This window comes from Carcharhinus amblyrhynchos, chromosome 8 (genome assembly GCF_965287045.1).
Source record: "Carcharhinus amblyrhynchos chromosome 8, sCarAmb.v2.hapA, whole genome shotgun sequence".
Lineage (NCBI taxonomy): Eukaryota > Metazoa > Chordata > Chondrichthyes > Carcharhiniformes > Carcharhinidae > Carcharhinus > Carcharhinus amblyrhynchos.
This window is the reverse complement of record NC_137331.1, coordinates 56,475,352-56,499,188: the sequence shown is the minus strand read 5'-3', so window position 1 is coordinate 56,499,188 and position 23,837 is coordinate 56,475,352. Positions and strand designations below refer to the sequence as shown.

Here is a 23,837-nt window from a genome sequence, read left to right as displayed (position 1 = left end):
TAGGTCATCTGCTACAATCATTCAGAGGTGACACACATGCAGTCAATATATTTTATTTTTGAAGTCTGTATTCGGGCTACATTCTGAAATGTATATATTTGTTAGGCTCACATTTGAGTTTTAAAGTATATCAATTACCATCAACTAGCTTTCAGCCTTTAAAAGGCTTCAACTTTGCAGGAAGTTGCTGACTGCCCTTGAGAAGATCTAGTTTCCACAGTTGTTACAAATTTCCCATCTGCTATAGTCGGTTTCTCAGGTTCAGGAGCACTAGTCATTCCTGTAAGTGGATCCTACGACTCTGGCCTTACACAGTCATCTCATACTGCCCAATATCTACTTATATTGAGGGGATGAAGTAATTCACAAAAGGTTTCTTCCACAACATCTCCTAAACAGGATTTAACAGCCTCCCTCGGGTGAGACCAGTAATTACCCCCCAAGGTCAACAGACATTTCCGTCATCCGCCCCTCGCCCGCTCCAATTCCATGGTAGGCGGGGCGTTGTATTCCAGCGTCAATCTCTAGTATAAATAAAAACAAAATACTGTGGATAGTGAAAATCCTAAATAAAAACAGAAAATGCTGGAAACACCCAGCAGGTCTGGCAGCATCTGTGGAGAGAGAAATGTTTTGCACCTGCATGACTATGAAGAAGCCATATTGGACTCAAAACATTCACTCGGTTTCTCTCCACAGATGCTGCCAGACCTGAAGAGCGTTTCCAGCAGTTTCTCTTTTTATTATACAATATCAACTGCCTGGAAGAGTAAAGGAAGCAAGCTCATGAGAATACCTCTACCACCCCCCACCCCCGCAGACCACCTAAAAACACACCATCCTACCTTGGAAATATTTATCTTCTCCTTCATTATCAGCGGGTCAAAATCCTGGAAATCCCTACTGAACATCACTGTGAATATATCGACAAAACATGATATTGAAAAAAAGCAGCTTGAAAATTTCATTCGGGGTTGGGTGGTAGGGTGGGGGAGGTGCAGATCTGAAGCTGGACCTGCTCTTAGCAAGGTAAATAAAATGATATTAATCATCTGCTCATTGAAATAAGGCACAACAGCTATTCAATTGTGCGTTTGGGGAGTGGGTGGGAAGAAACTCATCAATACAGTCCTGTTATTAGAACGAGGATTAGAATGAGATGGCAGAGTCAGTGGGTGGCAACTCTCCCACCCCCAGGTCCCTTCTCTATTAACAGCTACAAGCTCAGCAAATGCACACATGAAGGCAGCAAAGCTCTTGTCCATTTGAATTTTAAACTTTTCTGGCTGCAAGTTGATATTAATTCCAAAAATGCAGTAACAAACATAACCCTGTGACCTCAATGAACACCACAGAGCTCTTGAAATGAAACAGAAAAATTCTCTCACCAGCGTATCCTGCCATTAGGCATCGTATTTATGGCATCATTCTCTCTCTGGGAACTCCACCAGGGAAGTATTATGAGTTCTGCAACAGTCATAAAATAAACCAGTCTGTCTCTGAAAGTTAAATGCTTTCAATTCTCACGTAGAGAAAATTGGCAGATAATTCCCAAGAATGACAAGCTACTAGAGGAGAGTGCAGACATTCATCTAACACCTCAGCAGGAGAAGGAAGCAATGGGTGTACTAGATTTCAACAGCAGTGTTGACGGGGGAAGAGAATATGAAAGGTTCTGTACCCATAGTTGGTTTATACAGAAACAACATCAATGGTAAAAAATAAAAAGATTTTAATTTCTGAAAATCACATCGCTAATCATAATAACAATAGAGCAGCAAAAAAAAAAGGTACAAAACTCTGCATTGCTCATTCTCTTCTCTTTCTAGGTGAATTGAGAATAAGAAAGGCACTGAAAACTAAAATGACCCAACAGTGGGCCACTGAAGAACAGTGACAGCTCAAAAAGATCACCCACAACACCATTCCCCTTCTTACTCTCACTCAATGGCCCAAGTTAGATAATGAATGGACAATGGGTGATCTACACAAGAATCAGAGGAGATAATGGGACTGGACAATGATGTTCCTAAATAGAGGTGAAGGAAACGTCAGTATTTCACAGCAGAGTATTCAGAGGGAGTAAGGACAGTGCACAGTGACAATCTGTAGCAGGATGCAGGAACGTTGCCATTTTTTGCAGCAATATCTGGAAACAGCGGCTACAGAGTTTGATGGGATGGGGAAACTTCTAAAATATGGTAACGTTCAGGATGGGGAATGTGGACAGGAGTTGGAATATGGAATTTGATTTACTGGGAAATTTCTAGGGTCTGCCAGCAGTGTGGCATGAGGGAGGTGGTTTCCCAGACTCCAGGAGCACTGCTGGAGTTAACAGCATCTGTCAATATTGGGAGTGGAACATTCTAGGAGTTTGGACTATAGTATGTAGAAAAGTAAGGAAATTTATCAGGGGTAGAGGTGATCCTGAGTATTATGGTATTGATGAGCTGGAGGCAGAAATGAGATATCGTGCTCTGATAGCAGTGTAAATGAGTACATACGCAGTGGAAGCACTGTAACTAGAATTCTGCAGCCCAAAGCACAAGAAGGGTGATCCTAGGAACAGGGAAGGTGGTCCATGATTTAAGAGCATTCTGAAGGATCCCTAATTCAATCCCTGTGTGGCAGCATTGAGAGCAGTCCTGGAATCAAGCGAAGCTGGGATGTGCTAATAAAGTATAAGATTACTGGGATGAGAGAAGCCACCAACTGCAAACACTAGGTAGAGTACCTTGCGGAAGCAAGGGAAAAAGTTCCAGGGGAGAAGGCTATTAGGGAGCCTCACAGGGTTGGGTTGATGGTCTGAGAAAGCAGAGTCTGAAAGCACTGGGAAGGTTGGATTGAGTCTGTAATAGCACTGGTAGTTGTTGTAAATTTATTGTTGGCACTTAGGGGATGGTTGCAAAAAAAAAACAAGGTTTGCCACACCCCTCAGGCATATTCTAAGCATGTTTTTAACTTTCAACCTGCTCTGACATCATGAGGATGTGTCTAGGGCGGTGGATAGAGGAGAGCCGGTGGATGTGGTCTTTCTGGATTTTCAGAAGGCGTTTGACAAGGTACCTCACAGGAGGTTATTGCAGAAGGTCAGAGGACATGGAGTTGGGGGTAGGGTGTTAGCGTGGATAGAGGATTGGTTGTCAAATAGGAGGCAGAGAGTAGGGGTCAATGGGTGCTATTCGGATTGGCGGATGATGACTAGTGGGGTGCCCCAGGGGTCGGTGCTGGGGCCTCAGCTATTCACCATTTATATAGATGATCTGGAGGAGGGAACCGAGTGTAGGGTGTCGAAATTTGCTGATGACGCCAAGATTGGAGGAAAGGCAAATTGTGCGGAGGGTGTGGAGAGTCTACAGAAGGATCTAGGTAGGCTGGGCGAATGGGCCAGGAAATGGCAAATGGAATTTAATGTTGGCAAGTGCGAGGTGGTCCACTTTGGTAGGAATAACAGTAGGAAGGATTATCACTTACATGGCAAAAAACTGCAGCAGGCGACAGTGCAGAGGGACCTCGGGGTCCTTGTGCATGAGTCGCAAAAACCCAGCTTGCAGGTGCAGCATGTGATCAGGAAGGCAAATGGGATGCTGGCCTTCATAGCGAGGGGGATTGAATATAAAAGTAGGGAGGTCTTGCTGTGGCTGTATAGGGCACTGGTGAGGCCGCAGCTGGAGTACTGTGTGCAGTTTTGGGCGCCGTACTTACGCAAGGATATTTTGACCTTGGAGGGAGTGCAGAGGAGGTTTACTAGGCTGATGCCGGAGTTGAGGGGGTTGAGCTATGAGGAGAGGCTGAATAAACTAGGCTTGTACTCGTTAGAGTTTAGAAGAATGAGGGGAGATCTCATTGAGACGTATAAGATGATGAATGGGATGGACAGGGTAGAGGTGGAGAGACTCTTCCCGCTCAGAAAGGATAATAGGACTAGGGGGCACAGCCTCAAGATAAAGGGGGGGGGCGGTTTAGAACGGAGTTGAGGAGGAACTTCTTCACTCAAAGGGTGGTGAATCTCTGGAATTCTCTGCCCGTTGAAGTGGTGGAGGCTGCCTCGCTAAATATTTTTAAGACGCGGGTTGATGGGTTTTTGATAAGCGAGGGGATTAAGGGGTATGGGGAGAGGGCGGGAATGTGGAACTGAGCCACAACAGATCAGCCATGATCTTATTGAATGGCAGGGCAGGCTCGAAGGGCTAGATGGCCTACTCCTGCTCCTGTTTCTTATGTTTCTGACTGATATATGACTTGTGGCCCTGCTAGGATACTCCAAGGCCTTGCAGAATTTCCCACCTTTTTAAAAGGTAAAGTACCTGTTCTGTTTCACAATACCAAATATAGTGCAGCTGTTTACACCAGAATAAATCTAAAATGTTTACTTAAAAATTCTATTGTTTCTCTTTTGTTCTTCCAGATTTCTGCTAAATAATGGTAAAGCACACATTTCAGATTAAATTTACCTTTCCTTCTCTCCCTCATCTGTGACTAGTTCTCTAACTAGCTGTGGCTTATTGCTATTATTCCAAAGTAAAAACAGTCTTGTAATTATAGCAGGTCTTCCGATGCCCATTCACAGTTGATCAGCTAACATGCCAAGCGCGAGGATTAGTTGATGCTCCCTGCAATAAAATTTAATGAGTTTGACGGGTTTTACTATGAATTAATGCTAATGGATATATTTACAATGAAACTGAATATATTAACATAAAAACTGAATTGGCCGTTTGCACAACTAGAAACCCTCCCCCACAATCTCCACCCATCTATCCATCTCCTTCCATCCCTGTAAGGCTCTCCAGGAATACGATGGTGATTATTTTCAAAATGAAATAGATAACCGGGTAGACAGATCGACACACAGAAATATACCACAAAGTCAATTTGTCCTTCACTTCAATGCTGCATTCTCTTTGTTAGCAATAGATTTTGAAAGTGCACTCTGTGCAATGCCCATCTGAAAAAATATACTTTTACATATTTTCTGCAAGTTTATCTAGCAAAATCAAGGTTAACTACCTGGAAATAAAGCAATCATTGTAAATTGCATTAAGTACATAAGGGATATCTGTTTTTTTTACAAGCAGTATTACAACTCTTCTGTAACAAATCCAGGGCTTTCCATTTCCATCAGCTGTGCTGATTTAGTCAATACAATCGGTGGAAGTAACACAGGGCATCACAGAACTTTAAATATTTATTATTAGCTGGAGTACAACTCAAATTTCTGCCATCTTTCACATTCATTTACAAAATCTTTGGGCTAGGAACAGGCTCCATGTACAAACCATTCACAATCCCAAGGTAAATACATCACCATTTGGAGCTTCTGCTAATTGTGTTGTTTCCAGGTCTTGAAGAGAGCTCGAAAACTTTAACTTGAACTTTGGGAGGAAGGACATTAACATGGGTGACACAGTGGCACAGTGGTTAGCACTGCTACCTCACAGTGCCAAGGACTCACGTTCGATTCCCGGCTTGGGCGCAGTCTGAGCAAGTCTGCACGTCCTCTAGGTGCTCCAGTTTCCTCCCACCGACGAAAAGACATGCTGGTTAGGTGCATTGGCCATGCTAAATTCTTCTTCAGTGTACCCGAACAAGTGCCGGAGTGTAGGGGATTTACACAATAACTTTGTTGCAGTGTTAGTGTAAGCCTACTTGTGACACTAATAAATTTACTTAAACATTACATCTGCAACGAAATGCATTCTTCTGGAAGCATTTTGCTGAAGACTGATACTCCTTACAATGCCTACCCTTTTACGTGCTATATGGACCATTAGGTGAATGCCTCCATCTCGCGGTGTCCTCTCACCATCTGTGTGCCTGTGTTGTGTTCCTTTTTTTCTGTGGGGCTGCTGGCCACTATAGGCCTCTTCCATTGGCTCTCCTGCCGCTTGTGCTGCACTCCCATGTCCAATTGGATGACAAATATAGAGGTGGTCTTCTAATTGGATGTTTCCCATAACTAGGCTGGCGCTATGGAAACGCGCAGGTTTACACCTCGGGAGTGGTCCTAACATTGGATACCCAAAGCCTATGGAAACTTCAAACCAGTTCTCCCAACAGTGCTGTTAACTGGCTGTCTGACTGGGTCTGTGTCCCCATCCTCAATTAAACAACAATCACAGAGATAGGACCCAGGAATGGTTGATAAAGTCTTGCCAAACTCTGTGACAACAGAAAATCTCCTTTCACAAAGATTCTCCTCCATTGTGCATTTCCATTTTTATCTTTTCAGCTCATTTGACTTGCCAACAATCGGGTGCAGTCCCAGAGTGAAAATAACCCCTTTGTTACAACATATCCTTCATTAGTATTCCTAAACATTACAGCCTGGATTTTCTGATGAGAGTAACAATGCCCAGCAGAAAAACTAGGCTCTATTTTCACAGGCAAATCAACCTTACACAACATCAAGGTTAGGTGGACTGGCCATGCTAAATTGCCCTTAGTGTCAGAGGGACTTGCTAGGATAGAGGCATGGAGTTATGGGGATAGAGCCTGGGGTGGGATTGTGGTCAGTGTGGACTCGATGGGCCGAATGGCCTCCTTCTGCATTGTAGGATTCTCTGATTCCATCACGGAAAAACCCAACCCTATCCTCAGCCATTACCACACATTTACACATTTCAGCAAAGACTGCTGGATAGCGATCAGGAGCAGCATTTTGGACTCCCCAGTCCATCCAAAATATAAAGGACTCAATACGTGTCCTGGCTGAAATCAGTTATCTCAACACAGGTCACAGAATGAACATGGGAGCTTTTGCTCTTTGTGGATTAATGACACATTTGTAATGCATTTAATCACTGAGCAACAAGAAAGTCATTGTGCAACACAAAGTCTCTTATTGTACATCTCTGAATGATACTACAGCATTGCTAATAAAATTAACTGAACTATCTCTAAAATAACACAAGTGCCATGGACTCATCTGCACTTTTCTATTGTGTTACTCATCAAGAATACAGAAAACTTTAATTATGAATGCTTCATTTACCTCTTTAAATGCTTTACATGTGAGGCATTACAGATATATACATTCAGTGTTAATAATTGTAAAACTGAATTAATAACTTACATACCCATTGCTAGATTTGGTGAAGATCAAATCTTTAATTATTTTATCCTTTCTGAATGATAGAACTACTCCACTAATTTTCACTGAATAAAAAACAGCCTTTCAGATTATTTCTAACTCTTTTACACCTAAAAATTAGAAAAGCTGTAAAGTAGCAGCAAAGAATTGGTCATTATTATGTTATAAAGAGTTCGGTCAAATAGCAGATCATGTGTAGGTGGTTAGAAGAGTTACAGTACTGTGTCATAATAAAATTTATGAGTTTGTTTATGAGTTGACACGTTGGAACAGTTGGTTCTCAGTACCCACCTACTACATGACTATAAAAATTCTTCAATCACTTCCCTCACCAAAACAAAGAAAAACAGTATTTACACATCAGCAACTTGATGGGCCAAAACATGATAGTTTGGTGTATCAGAGCACTAATTTAAATTCTAAAACCAAAGTTCAAATCAACGTCAGAATTATTATTGTATTAAAGCTGCATCCACCCCACTGATTGTGTGGCTAAATACACCATTTAATATGGAACTGAAGCCATATTTAAATCTGTGGCTTCCAGCTGGCTTTACTTTTGGCCTCAAGCATGACTGTGATCATCAGCAGTTTGCAAGTTAGACAAGACTGTGGGATGTGGGAGGAATGGGACATGACAAGGAAAACTAGGTTTGAGGATATAAGTGACTCCTCTCTCAGCAATGGCCCTCCACATAAACATGGGGGCTGGAACGTGCAGATGTGCCTCCTCCCCACTAACTAGTGTCATAGTGATGGAGAAAAATCTTGAATTATGTACAGATATACATAAGAACATAAGAAATAGGAGCAGGAGTAGGCCATCTAGCCCTTCAAGCCTGCCCCACCATTCAATAAGATCATGGCTGATCTGTCGTGGCTCAGTTCCACATTCCCACCCTCTCCCCATAACTCTTAATCCCCTCGCTTATCAAAAACCCATCAACCCGCGTCTTAAAAATATTTAGCGAGGTAGCCTCCACCACTTCAACGGGCAGAGAATTCCAGAGATTCACCACCCTTTGAGTGAAGAAGTTCCTCCTCAACTCCGTTCTAAACCGCCCCCCCTTTATCTTGAGGCTGTGCCCCCTAGTCCTACTGTCCTTTCTGAGCGGGAAGAGTCTCTCCACCTCTATCCTATCCATCCCATTCATCATCTTATACGTCTCAATGAGATCTCCCCTCATTCTTCTAAACTCTAACGAGTACAAGCCTAGTTTATTCAGCCTCTCCTCATAGCTCAACCCCCTCAACTCCGGCATCAGCCTAGTAAGCCTCCTCTGCACTCCCTCCAAGGCCAAAATATCCTTGCGTAAGTACAGCGCCCAAAACTGCACACAGTACTCCAGCTGCGGCCTCACCAATGCCCTATACAGCCGCAGCAAGATCTCCCTACTTTTATATTCAATCCCCCTCGCTATGAAGGCCAGCATCCCATTCGCCTTCCTGACCACCTGCTGCACCTGCAAGCTGGGTTTTTGCAACTCATGCACAAGGACCCCAAGGTCCCTCTGCACCGTCGCCTGCTGCAGTTTTTCGCCCCGTAAGTAATAATCCTTCCTACGATTATTCCTACCAAAGTGGACCACCTCGCACTTGCCAACATTAAATTCCATTTGCCAGTTCCTGGCCCATTCGCCCAGCCTATCTAGATCCTTCTGTAGACTCTCCACACCCTCCGCACAATTTGCCGTTCCACCAATCTTGGTGTCATCTGCAAATTTCAATACCCTACACTCGGTTCCCTCCTCCAGATCATCTATATAAATGGTAAATAGCTGAGGCCCCAGCACCGACCCCTGGGGCACTCCACTAGTCACCAACCGCCAATCCAAATAGCACCCATTGACCCCCACTCTCTGCCTCCTATTTGACAACCAACCCTCTATCCATGCTAACACCCTACCCCCAACTCCATGCCCCCTGACCTTCTGCAATAACCTCTTGTGAGGTACCTTGTCAAACACCTTCTGAAAATCAAGAAAGACCACATCCACCGGCTCTCCTCTATCCGCCGCCCTAGACACATCCTCACAGATCTCCAGTAAATTTGTCAGACACGACTTCCCTTTAACGAAACCGTGCTGCGTCTGCTCTATCAAGCAGTTCCCCTCAAGATGCCTCGCTATTTCCTCCTTGATGACGGATTCTAACATTTTACCTACAACAGACGTAAAACTAACTGGCCTATAATTCCCTGCCTTTTGCCTGCCACCCTTCTTAAACAACGGTGTAACATTAGCCGTTTTCCAATCTTCCGGCACTTCCCCGGAATCCAGCGACGTCTGGAAAATAACCACCAAGGCATCACGAACTTCCAAATAAGATATATGCTTTTAAAAATGGACATACAATCCAAAGATGACTAGGATGTAAATTCTGAGAATGTAAATCCAGCCACTGAATTGTTCCAGCGTGGGTAATAATGAAGAGACAGACAATGGAAGGTCAAATCCTGTGTCAGCGAGGCACATTTGAAACAAAGAAGCCAAAAAATGTGAACTACTATCTCCTGTGGAAATAATAGAAGCTGATTACTATCACAGCAGGAATTATATCCTAGACCAGTTTGTGGATTTTCACCTTCCAGGAATATACGAGAGAGTGGAATAAAATACCAGCTGGAAAACTTAGTCAGTGTGGACTTGGGTATGTCAGAGTGTGTGAAACAGAAACAAAAAAAAATCAGAGTCCCTACCTGCATTGCAGGAAAAAATGCCAAATATCGCTCTGACTGCTAAAGCAAGCCAAATCAGAAAAGGAAGCAGGACAATCTCTCAGCCAAACCATAGGACCCAAAAATCTTGAAACCAACTGCTCAAGTCAGCGCTACTGGAATCACAAATCACAAAAGGCTGCAACATTTCTCCATCTACTTGCAGACAAGTCAAAGAATGATTTGTGTATTTTTTTTATCTCACTTCTGATTTCTAATCTGTGTGAATGTATATGCATGTGGTTTTCTTGGGTTTAATGGCTAATAAACTTACTCTTTTTTTAACTCAAGAAAGCCTGGTTAAATTGGTTGTTTTGAAAGCATTAATATATTGGGACTGTGAACAGGTATCCAAAAGGGAAAGGATCCTTTTTGAAATAATCGTTTTGCAACCAATTAAAAGGACTGAATAAAGAAAGGGAGCCAGTTCATCCCTCCTCATCCAGGAGCACAACAATTTGGGGTTATCCCATCCACAAATTGTGGTTCATGCTGAGATAGCTCCCAGAGAGGAGACACAAGGTAATAAATTTGGGGGTTTTGCCCAGGGATCGGGTCAATAATAGTTAGTTCCTGCTTTCTCTAGCTTTCTAGCACATTCTCTTGCAAGAGAAAGGAAGGTACATCAGTGAGTCAAATGAATATGTTTGGTGTGATATAGCTGCAATGGTTGAATAGCTGGTAGTGTGTGTGAGCTGTGAGCGGAGTGTTAGTGTGAGGAGAAGTGAAGCATATGAATACCAGGTCTAAATCCTGACGTAAACTTTTTGTCTGTCTGTGATGGGGTTGGTGAATAGATAATGTGCGTTTGGTACAAAATAACATTTGAAGAAACAGTCACTGTTGTTGCCCACTTGTGTGTGGTAGTCAAACTTGTTTGGGACTTGGGGCTAAAATCTTAGCACTGATCTCCCTAAATGTCTGTTCCTTCTGTCTTCTCACTAGGTGCCTGGAAGGCCACTTGCTTTTTGTGGATGCAAGGTAGCTCACAACCTTTCCACCAAGATTTCCAAAACAGTAAGATAATGGAGCCTTAATAACGTATATAGAATTGGCTGCATTTCAAAATCATTATAAACAGGCAGCGTGACAACGATGCACTGCCTCCATTATCCATCCCAACCCTCACGCACATTTTCAAGAGCCCTCCAATTTACTCCCTTTTTGCTTTGGCAAAGCCTCTGATAATCATCAGGAAATTTTCTACTATTCCTCCCATTATTCTTACCCAACGGGGTTTTTATTATTGTGAAGGCACTATATAAGTATTGTTGAATTTACCATTCCTAATTTAGTAGACAGTGTTTCGACAAATGGTCTCAAAATCAGCAACTATGGATGGGAAAATTCACCAGCATGTTGCCTCTGCATCCGTATTCATTGGCCATTGCTGGATATCCACGTAATGAGATGTTGGCTGAAAAAATGTTTGGGCTCTATATGATGTCAAGAAGCTTGTTGGAACTATAATAAAAACAGAAAATGCTGGAAAAACTCTCCAGCTCTGGCAAAATCTGCAGACAGAGAAACAGAGTTACCGTTCCAGAACTGTATGACTTTTCTTCCAAAAGGTACTGTTCTTCTCTCCAAGGGGATTTCCATTCATCCTTCTTTAACCTTGAAGAAGAGTCATATGGACTCTAAACAATAACTTTGTTTCTCTGTCCGTCAATGCTTTGTTATTTCAAATCTCCAGTATCCACAGTATTTTGTTTTCATTATAGCTTGTCAGTACTCACTGTGCAGCGATGGAGCTGGCATCCTTTATCCACCTCATTCTTTCCCAGGGCATTAAAATGATGAACCCACCCTGTCCTCATTCTGTCTTCAGTCCAACCTACAATCTTCAAACTTTCCAAACCCTATCTTGGAGTCACCTAATCTGGGTTTCTTGATGTACCTCTTCATATTTCTACACTGAGGGTTTGGCTTTAAAAAATGAAACAGCTTTGACTCATTTAACAGTAGGCTTCAGTCACCAGTACCAAAGGGGCTGAAATTCCTCTCCCACACCACATAGCTGACACACCCATTAGAAAGACAGTCTTGTATTTATTTCCTATGCAGTGCCACAACAACTGCCAGTAAGTAGGTTCAACAGTTTGTACAGGGGCTGTTACACCTGAGAACAGATGGCATGGCATTCTATTACTGACAGTCAAGGCAGACTTCCATCACTTTTTTCAAGAGCGATTAGGGATGGGCAATAAATGCAGGCTCAGCAATATCCCTTGAAAGAATCTTTTAAAAAAGCGATTGATGACAGCCAGTTTTAAATTCTGAGTGGCTGACCAGCAGAGTCTGAAGCCATTGTTGAGGCTCAGGCCTCATTTAGTTAAATCACATGCTGACACAGCTTGCTGGATGCAGGCCAATACAACATCAGCTAGCCCAGAGGCGACCCAGTAGGTATTAAGACAACCTTAGGCAGGTGAGGTGATGGAGGGAGTCCTGAATGGCAGTATCACAGATTATTTTTGGCAGAGGTGCCTTTATACACTTCAGAATTACTGAAAAATATTTAAAACTTATCATTTTTAGGATTTTGTCCATTCCAGTGAACTTGAGTTACATATGTGGGCATTTTAAACTAAGACACCCCTGACACTTCCCATGCAGGATCAGATGGAACACCAGTGTTACACTCTGGAATATTATCCCCCATTGATTTAAATCATAGAATCCCTGCAGTGTAAAAGGAGACCATTCGGCCCATCTTGTTTGCGCCGACTCTCTCACAACCAGCTCACGCCCACCCTATCCCCATACCCCACATATTTACCCCACTAATCCTCCTAACCTACACATTTTTGGAAACTAAGGGGCAATTTTGCATCATCGATCCACCTAACCTACACATCTTTGGACTGTGGGGGGGAAACTGGAGCATCTGGAGGAAACCCACGTAGACACGGGGAGAACGTATGAAATCCACATACTCACCCAAGGCCAGAATTGAAGCTGCATCCCTGGCGCTGTGAGGCCGCAGTGCTAACCACTATGCCACCGTGCTGCCCTAAATGGAAAGGAAAATTGACAAAGCCTGAAAATACCAATTCTGTCAGTTTCCCAGTGGACAGGTTAGGTTAAAGTTGCCTTGAAATGAATCTGCTGAAACAACTAAACAATTCTGGAGCCAAAACTCTCAGAAGACAAGGCAGCAAGATAATAGCCAGTGTAAAGACATGGTTTGAATGTCATACAGTACACAGCAGTGCTATTGTGTTCCCAGTTCATAGCGTAGAGATTTTCAGGGCCTGCCTTGATTTACATACATTCTGGTAGCTCTGCATAAATCAAAATACCCTGGGAAATAACTTTGTAACATGCTTTTGGCACAAGGCCTGTGCTTTGTAATTCCCCCCCACGTCTGGACTGCTGAATGCCACATAAACATATGTATTCTCTCCGTGATTAATCTAGCTAAGTTCAGGTGTCCAGAGTGTCCGGCGGGGGCGGAAGGTTTGGGGAAACTAGCTATTTCTTTGGCATTGAATGATGTTGTACAAAATGTGCAGGGAAACACTTACCTCAACAACAGAAGAATTGAAGCTGCATTCATCCACTAAAAAAATGCATATAGCTTCCTCCTTTAAAAAGTGCATTGTATTTAAAACATAATATCATGATCCAACCAAGCACTGCTGTTTATATTTTGAAATTATGAAAAGTAACCAAATGTTTGGTACAGTTTGCCATTAGCACTGAACTCCACTTTCCCCTCAGGCCCCCTGGATTTGAGGGAAAGGGTCAGAACTGTATTGACACCAATCATCCCTACAGTAATGTCACTTAATTAATTATTTGTATTTTCCAAGTGTCACTATTCTTCCAGTCACAATATGCCTGAGTTGTCATGACAATTTTTAGACTCATATAGTTTTACAGCACAAAAAGAGGCCCTTCAGCCCATCATACCTGTGCCAGCCATCAAGCATCTATCTATTCCAATCCCATTTTCCAGCACTTGGTCCATAGCCTTGTATGCTGTGGTGTTTCAAGCATGGTGCTTCCCACCACCCTCGGTGTGAAAAGGTTTTTCCTCATATCCCCACTAAATCTTCCTCCCCTTTATCTTAAATCATGCCCCTGTTTACTGATCCTCTATTAAGGGGAAAACTTTCTTCCTATCTGCCCTACCTATGTCCTACAGAATTTTATAGACCTTGATCAGGTTTCTTCCCACATCCCCTACCACACCGCCCCCTCTCCCCACCAGCCTTCTCTGCTGTAAGGAAAACAACCCCAACCTAACCAGCCTCTCTTCATAACTGAAACGCTCCACCGAGGCAACATCCTGACGAAGCTCCTCTTTCCAGTGCATATTCATCCTTCTGATAATGTGGTGATCAGAACTGCACACAATATTCCAGCTGTAACATAATGAATGTTTTATACAGCTCCATCGTAAGCTTTCTGCTTTGATATTCTATGCATCGGCTAATAAAGGCAAGTATCCCAGGTGTCTTCTGAGCCTCCCTATCCACCTGGCCTACTGCCTTTGGGGATCTATGGACATGCACCCCAAGGTCCATCTGATCTTCTGTGCTTCCTAATTACGCAACACATTTTCCTGGTAAGATTTTCGGTGGAGAATTTAATGCAATCCTCCACTGATTAGGAGGCTCATCAATGAGTATCTCCAGGAAGGAGCTGAGATATTCAGACAAAAAACAGGTTGCAGTTTTGACCCCAGTCTAAGCTTAACCTGGGACATCGATAGATTTGTTGTAATTAACCTCAGTGCCTGCGTTAGAGGGAGACAAAAGGGAGCCATGGCACCATCTGATGCTAGTATGCAAGTACGGGTGCTGAGGCAGGGACAGAAACAGTTATGATAACTCGTGTGATTGAATAGAGTGAATATTCAGCTACTTTCCAAACGCATACAGCAACTTGTATTGTTATCATGCCGATACATTGATTCTGCTAGTCACTGGATATGGCAAGTAACAACATTAATCCAATGTCCCTATATGTTGCACAATTAGGCAACACATATTTCTCAGCTTCATCATTCTACCACATGCTTCTCTGTGCACTACTTTAAGAGAAAGGTACACAGAATAAATAGCAGGGGACTAAGAGGTCAGAGTCCACACTCAAACTCTTGATATCATCCTTTGTAACCTCCACATTCAATCACTTATTCTCTCCCTCTCACACAGGCATATTCTGCAGTACTGCAGCTGAACATTTTTGCCAAGTGAAAGTTTAGTTTCATGGGTGGCTTAATTGTCAATAATCCAATCATCCAATGTTCTACACAACCTAGAGGAACTCCATGTTATATTGTCCATGACCTTCTGTCCATCAATCTTAATGCACCAGATTCATTGCAGAATGGAGACAATTTTCAAACAGTATGTACAAAATGGGCACAAAACACTGCTATGACAGCGTAAAACCTACTGATATGAGGAAGTATCATATTAAGCTTCATTTCCACACTGAAAGAAAGCTGGTTGTGTTCGTCCTTTAATAGCTTTCCTGGTAAACCAGGGCCTCCTCACACACTGAGTGGTAGCTATAAAGTTCTTGGTGCGAACAATCCAGTGGAGTAAGGCCTCTTGTGCGCTCTCTCCGTCTGCCCAATCACTTTACAGCTGTAAGCAGAACTCTTGGCTCTAAGCTACTGCTTCTCTTCCTCTTTCAGTGGTAATGGCCCAACAGTGGCATTTATGTCCTTAAACAAGCACACAACTCTTTTGCATTTATTAAGTAAGTACAAGCTAATTTCAGGTTTCAGACAATGTCATGTCCAAAAGAAAAACCAGCACAAAATGATGCCAGGTATACTCCCAGTTTGGCACCAAACAGGTAGACCAAAGCCCATCTTTTAGGTTTCAAGCAACAATACTATCATTGCTAAATAGCCAGAGACCTGTTGAATATTACCCCTATATAAACAAAACTCTTGCGGTTAAAACATCATTATACTTTAATCTCAACATGTGAAATGTAAAAACAGGCATCAAGTGTGGCAACTCGGGGATTTCATGGTAACTTCAGTGCAGTGTTAATGTGAGCCTACTTGTGACACTAATAAATAAACTTTGACTTTAAACTTTAAACTCAAATGTCAATATATTCAAAATTACAGTGAATTTATTCAGAAGCTTATTAATAGATTTCTTAAATAAAACAAAACTTTTAGGAAGAATTCAGAAGCCTCATTCTTACATTTATTTTGATTTTACAGTTTCCTAACTAAATTAACATTGTTAAGCATCTGTCTAGAGAGACAAACATGAAACCATTAAGGATAACCTGTGCTAAGTAAAAAAACTTCCCATTAAAAATCTGCTCAGAAGCTGAAGACTTTTAAAACACCTGTCTTTGTAATGAAAGTCTGCAATTTATTAACTCAAATTTCTCCACATTTTAGAAAATGAATGTTTTTCTGAGATAAGCTAAAGAGGTCATGTACAATTGAGGAACTAACAGAAAAAGCTTTGTGAAGCGTCAGAGAGATGCCACTGAAAAACGTTCAAGGACAGGTTACAATATGTGTGATGAAAACATTAAATGAAGACTGTGAATTGGTTTTCATTCCTGCAGACAATGCTCGAGTGTTACAATTGACCGATTTTTAATAACTAAACTAACCGTACTAATACAAAACAGAAAATGCTGAAAAATCTCAGCAGCTCTGACAGCATCTGTGGAGAGAACATGGAGCTAATGTTTTGAGTCTGGATGACCCTTCATCAGGGCTCCTTTATTTAGTACTAATAGTAACTTCAGTAATACTAAAACCAATAAACATATTGTAAATAGAATTAAAAACTCAAAAGTAGAGCAGCTGGGCTGGATGATATCTATCTGAGGATCTTCAGGAAGGTGGGACACGTGGTGTGTGAATCCTTAGCCCATATTTTTACTAGCCTGCTGCACTCTAGGGTAGTTCCCATAGATGTGGAAGAGGCTACTGTAGTCCACAAAAAGTGACAAGACAGACCTGGGTAACAACAGGCCCATCAACCCGGCATCAGTAATAGCAAAAGGTTGTTAAGGGAATCACTAGGGATGCAAGATATGATTATTTTAGGTGGAGAAGGTCATATTATGGGCAAACCAATATTATGGGTTTCATAAAAAGGTCATGTCTGGCTAATCGGATTGAAGTTTTTTGAAGCCGCCAAAATGATGGAAGAAAGAAGTCCTGTAGATTTTTGATAAAATGCCACATAAAAGGCCACTCTACTCTGAAATAGTGGTAGCATATTGAGCATGAATTGAGATTTGTCCGTAAAGATATAGACAAACATAAATCTAAATCTGTTTGGAGGCCATTAATGATCAAATTATAGGTATTGGAGACACAATCTTCAAATTTGTGGATAATATTAAGATGCTTGTGAATGGTAGGACTGTAAACAATACTAAATGCCTTTATGTGGATCTTGAAGTGTTGGGAGATTGAGCTCATGAATAGCAAATGAAGATTAGTTTGGGTAGTGTAACATACATACACTCTCCTGGGAAAAGTAGCAAAGAAGGTGGAGAAAGGAAGAGATTTGGATATTCTAGTACATGTATCTTTAAAGGTATATTAAATAATGCTGTGGCGTAATAGCTACAGCAAATAGGCTGTTAAGATGCATTCGCAGGGTAATTGATTATATGACAAGCATACAATTTTGTTCTTATACCAGACCTTGGTCAGACCTCATTTGTAACATGGTGTCCAGTTATGGTCTCCTCACATGGTGGGTGCTATTGAGGTTCTCAAAAGGATGCAGAGGAGAGTCATTAGACTAATTACCAGTATAAAGCATTGCAGCTATCAACGATAGGCTTATTCACAGCAAGTGCTGTTCACTCATTGCCTGAGAGTTTGGTGACCTAAATTTGCTCCCAGCCAAGCAATGCCTTAATTTTAAGATTCTCAACCTTGATTTCAAATCCCTCCAGGTCTTCCATATCTCTGTCCTGAGAAGTCTTAGCTCAACTAATTCTGATTTACTGAGCATCTTTGATTTTAATTACTCCATCACTACTGCCTATGACTTTAGCAGCCTAAGTCCTAATCTTTTGGCCATTTGATTTGCTCTATAACACTGTTGTGATGTGCTTTAGGGCATTGATTATGTTAAAGACACTACATAAATGCATTTTGATTGCTTAGGTGGGTCAGAGAAGCATTTACCAAATGTTTTCCCATAAATTGACTTGGGCTTTCAGCCTCTCCCAGGGGATCACATTGTTTTGGGTGGAATGTATATACCATGGTGCAGAAGCAACTGAATTTTCAAGCCCCACCATTGGTAGGAGTGGAGACAAGTGGGTTCAGAAATTTGCTGATGTGCTAGTTCCCTGGCTCTAACGCACTCCTGCGTCATTTTTTCCAGAGGCATAATGGGGCAGGGAGGGAGGGGGCTGGACGGGTGGGGGTGCAGCACTGTAGCACCAGGTAGCCAAGTCACATGACTAATGACCATTTACTGCCAGTTGTTGAAGGCCAATAATTTTCCTCAAGTTCCCTGCAAGTGGTGAGGAACAGTTTTGCTGCTTGGGGAGTGCCTCTCAGCAGTAGATCAGGGAACCTGTGTTTCAGGTAGGCTTAGAGGCCCTTCATGCCTGAATGGATTCAGCGGTAGCTACAGACTGCCCAGTGGATGGATTCCCCCCATTTCAATATCAGCCAAGAATCGTAGAATCCCTTTAGTGCAGAAGGACACCATTTGGCCCATCGAAGCTGCACCAACAACAATCACACCCAGGCCCTATCCCCATAACCTCACATATTTAGCCCAATAATCCCCCTGACACTTAGGGGCAATTTCAGCATGGCCAATCAACCCAACCCACATATCTTTGGGCTGTGGGAGGAAACCCATGCAGGCACAGAGAATATATGCAAACTCCACACAATCACCCGTGACCAGAATTGAACCTGGGTCCCTGGCGCTGTAAGGCAGTGGTGTTAACCAGTGTGCCACCATGCCGCCCTCAATAGGAAACAGCAGTAAAGGGCTCATCTCGGATTTGAAGCCAGGACCTCTCATAAACTCTCTAATCATAACAGCTGTAAAAGCAAGAATCAGACCTCTAGACCAATGAGGTGCCACTAAAAATCGCAATGGTCTCATGGTCATCTTTGATTCCAGACTTTTGTTGAATTTTCAACATCTACAGTTGCAGAATTTAAACTCAATCCCTCTGGTTTACAAATCCAGTGAAAATACTGCTGTGCCACTGCCTCCCCTGTTCCCCCCAATTTAGAGGCAGCCAAGTGCTGAAGTGCTTTTTTTAATACTTTAAATTTCGAAAAGCAAGTTATGGACACGTCCATTTTGCGTGCTCTCTCCCTCACATACAAAGGAAGCCTGCTGTTCCTTCCAAGTTGGAGGGCCTCCTATTGGCCCCCCAGCCTCAAGTTACCCCACTCCACCTCCCACTGACATCTGTAATTGCACAGCGAGCCAGCCCTCTTACAGTTAATTGACCAATTCAGGCAAAATCACTTTGTAAGGATCAGTTACTCAGAATGCATGCTTTGGACCCCATTTTGAGCCTGATTGTGGGGTCCAGAAGCCTGCAGGAAAATCCTGCCTAATGTATTAATATTGGGTGGACCAATGTGACTTCAACTGCATGTTCATAAAACAAAGCTGACTTTGGATGAAGAACTGTAATAAAAATGAGTGAACTAAATTTTCTCTCTTCAACCTTGTCCCCCATTCTAGCCCCTCTGCTCCAGATAGCATTAACCTTCGATGGAATGCAGATCTGCACGACACTGGTACCTCAATACTTGGCTACATTAATATTGTTTTTTGGAATGCACAGAATGACAGCACCAAAACAGTCAACACATCAGATATGTAAAGTAACAACTAGCTCAAAGGTTATTGCAGTGTATTTCTAATTTGTCCAGGACTCATGCAATAGTAGGGTTTTAGTGCGTCAAAATGCTATCATTCTGCACCAGTTACTACACATGGTAAATCCTTTTTGCATCTAATTTTGACACTTACAACTGTGATGTAAATACAAATTGCATTCTGTTGAGGTAATATACATCATCTGGACAGTTATAAATTAAGATGATACTTATAAGAGATGTTCACGACCTATAAAATTGGCAAACAATCCACTTTCTCCTCCAGTTCTACATTATGATGAGAATGAACAAAACATAAAAACCAACTCAGCTGAGTTTCTGTTGGAAACTGGCATTCCCAAAATTACTCAAGCACTTTACTTAATTTTGGACATTAGATTCAAGGAAGATATAAACTAATTTCTCTTTCGCTGGTGCTTTCTGGCTGTAAGATATTGCCACATTTGACTCCTCTGTCCTTGAAAATATTTAAACAGAATTTAATTTGGAAAATGTTTGCTGAGACAGATTATTTCCTCATCACCTCTCATCAAGCTTTAGGAGTTAAATACTAGCACCAGAATATGTCATTTTGGTCCATGTATCATAGATCACTCTTTGTACATTACCATTTCTGTACTTTGTTAACTAACCAGTAGAAATTATTTACCAATAAGCTACTGTTCTTACTGTCTTTTAAACTGGACCAGTGTTGTAAAAGCCCATTTCCAACCCTCACATTCTACAGAACCAAAAACTGTTTTATAGCCAACGCAATGGATACTGCACCCAATATGCATAATATATATGCATATAACATAATGTACAACAAGACAAAGTAGTGTGAACAACTAGTACAGAACAAAAGTATCTATGAATATTGCTCCATTATTCATTTTCTGACCAACCATAGTGTTCCATCAAACATCAATAAGAATTCTGCCACACCTTTCATTACTCCACGTTCCCTACCCAAACAAACGAGGATACCCTAAACATGCTGCCACGCTTCTGTATTTTGTTAAGGGTTTAGTTGCATGGATCACAAATCTGCATTTAAAGCATGTCTGAGTAGATAGTTTATTGACTGAGCTGTTGTCATTATTGCTTGTAATCATATTAAATATAGTTTCTCATGCAATTCTAAGCAACTTTCATTGAGCTCCTACATCTTGGTATGTCTAGTCTACTAATGTGTAAAGGTAATTTCTGTGAACTGGCTTACAATTAGTACTGTGCTTATGGCGGTACACTGAGGGCTGCCTCAGTGATGTACTGTATGTACTAAAAAACATCTAGGACCCTATGAGTCATGGTTCTTAATCTGAATGACTTTGACCACTCAGGCTTGACAAATTTCTCAGCTGTTCCAAGCATGTATATTCCACAAGGATCTACACCTGCAGCTGTTCAATCTCTCAGAGGGGAAAGAAAATATAGATTTTTCATGGTCACAGGAAGAATGATGTGGGTATGCCGGCGTTGGACTGGCGTAAACACAGTAAAAAGTCTGACAACACCAGGTTTTAGTCCAACCGATTTATTTGATAAATAAATCAAATAAATCGGTTGGACTAAAACCTGGTGTTGTCAGACTTTTTACTGGAAGAATGGCATCTTTGCTGTCACAGTTATAACTGATATGGAAAATTACAAAACAGATTATACTTAAACACACAAAATAACTGCTGTCTTAATAAAGGGAAATACTGCATTATGGTGTGAGCTTCATCTCGTAATGGTTTTACTGTTTCTGTCAACCAACAGCAAGAAAGTAGTTGATTTGGGAAATGGATTGCTATCTGAAAAGGAAGAACCTACTATATAGAATCACTACAGTGTGGCAAGAGGCTTTTCGCCCCATCGAGCCTGCACTGACAACAATCCCACTCAGCCCCTATTCTCATCACACAACTATTTATCCTGCTAATCTCCCTGGAGACTAAAGATCAATTTAGCATGGTCAATCTAACCTGCACATCTTTGGACATATATTACACACACAGAGGAGGTTCACTAGGCTGATACCAGAGATGAGGGGGTTGGACTATGAAGAGAGACTAAATAGACTGGGTCTGTACTCGTTGGAGTTTAGAAGGAAGAGGGGGGATCTTATAGAGACGTATAAGATAATGAAGGGGATGGATAGGGTAGAGGTAGAGAGATTCTTCCCGCTTAGAAAGAACAGCAGGACTAGAGGGCACAGCCTCAAGGTAAGGGGCGGGGGCAGTTTAGATCAGAGTTGAGGAGGAACTTCTTCACTCAAAGGGTGGTGAATCTCTGGAATTCTCTGCCCGTTGAAGTGGTGGAGGCTACCTCGCTAAATATATTTAAGTCATGGGTAGATAGATTTCTGATAGACAGGGGAATTAAGGGCTATGGGGAGAAAGCCGGAAAGTGGAACTGATCCACTTCAGATCAGCCATGATCTTATTGAATGGTGGGGCAGGCTCAAAGGGCTAGATGGCCTACTCCTGCTCCTATTTCTTATGTTCACACACACTCACACACACACACACACATATATTTGCACATATATTAAGCTGATCTTTCTTTACACCCTAGCTATGACTGTAACACTTTATTGTGCACTCTCTCTTTTCCTTCTCTCTTATGTACTCCATGAACAGTATGCTTTATCTGTATAGCATGCAAGAATCAATGGGTGGAATTCTCCCAAAACAATTTAAGTGCCAAATTTGCACAGAAACTGGAATAAATCCTGTTTTTTTTCAGCACTGAGCAGGCCATTATGCATACGCCGATCTCTCAGTGCACTGCCAGCCTCCCAATCACTGGCCAGCACAGTTACCCCACATCGCTGGCCGTGCGGCCACCTCCACCACCCTTTTGCCGACCTCCCAGACAGGTCCAGCCTCGCAACCAACACCAGCCCCCATCACGCCCTGATCACCCTCAATATTTTTCACTTGTGACAATAATAAATCAAATCAAATCAATTGAATATGCAAGGTTACGGGGATAAGGCAAGGGAGTGAGATTAGGTAGAATGTTCTATTGAAGATCCAGTACAGATTTGATGGGCTGAATGGCCCCCTTCCACACTGAAAAGATTCTGTGATTTATTTCATTGTTGTCAACAATTACATACTAAGAACATATGCCACTTGATTCTGTAAGTGCAGAAACTGAGATATATTTGATAGCTTTATGAGGAAAGGCATTATAAAGCCACTACATCTTCCAAACTGAATTTAGCACGACATGTGTTCTTGCTGTGATATTAGAAAGTCCTACCAGTTGGATTTTCCTGACCTGTATAAGAGGATAACATCTATTTCTGTATTTCCTGTTGGCAGTTTGCACCAAGGACAGAAAGTACTTCATACCATTGCAGTCCAGCAACTGAATTTGATAAACCTATGAAAACTAATCACACAGAGTACGGAAGCAATGAAGTTATAATAGAAAAAACATCCATTATTAAGACGGTCTCACAAACGGCTTCAACGGGGTTAGTGTTACATTTATCACTGCTGACACATTTGCCCTGATAGGCAGACATGAGTTGAAGGCAATCCTTCATCAGCCTCACAAATTCTTTACACAATTGGAAATTAACTCCTAAAGAATTTCAAAGGCTTAATGTTAAAAGTGGCTCTCTTACTGCCTATGTAATTTTTTGTCATTTTCCCAAATTCTTTTTTAAAATTTTCTCAAGTTACATATCTTTGCCCATCTAAGGAAATGACATTCTTCTCCAAGGTACCAACCAATTCTAATTTGTTGCTAGGAAGTACACAAGAGCACTTTTCGGTGTTCTTTCCTGCTGGATCTGCCCATAATACATACTCAGGTACCATGATGAAATTTCTACCGTATGAAATAAGGTATTGCAGTATCAAAATATTCATTTCTAATTTTCTGCATGCATTACTTTAATACAATGCATTGTAACATTCACAAGCCAAAGGTCTTCAACTCTGTTACAAATTTTATCGAGACTGTGTTGCAGTGTATGAAACAAAACTCTATGGATTTTATTGCATAATCAAAACCATTTGCTATATTGGGTAATATGTAACTTTTGATAATCAGAATAGAGTCAATAATATAATTTTTATTTAAAAATTACTAGCAGTGTTGACAACTCAGCCAATTCAGTGAGTATCTCAAGGAACAGTTATACTCTTAAGTCACAGGGGAGCAAAGGGAAAATGTAATACTTTATGCATTTG

General features: G+C 41.7%; 1 protein-coding gene across 3 annotated transcripts in view; it reads right to left on the bottom strand.

Moving 5' to 3' along the window:
- The window catches only part of LOC145346623 (solute carrier organic anion transporter family member 5A1-like), a 167,376-nt gene that overhangs the window by 141,491 nt on the left and 2,048 nt on the right, over window positions 1-23,837 (bottom strand). The window contains exon 1 of one of the 3 annotated variants that reach the window (XM_080194113.1): window positions 1,389-1,456. The exons of the other annotated variants lie outside the window; for them this stretch is intronic. Coding sequence (XP_080050239.1) covers window positions 1,389-1,404 — 16 coding nt within the window. The 5' untranslated portion in view covers window positions 1,405-1,456. Of the gene's footprint in view, window positions 1-1,388; window positions 1,457-23,837 lie in introns of those variants that run through there. 3 annotated transcript variants of the gene reach the window in all.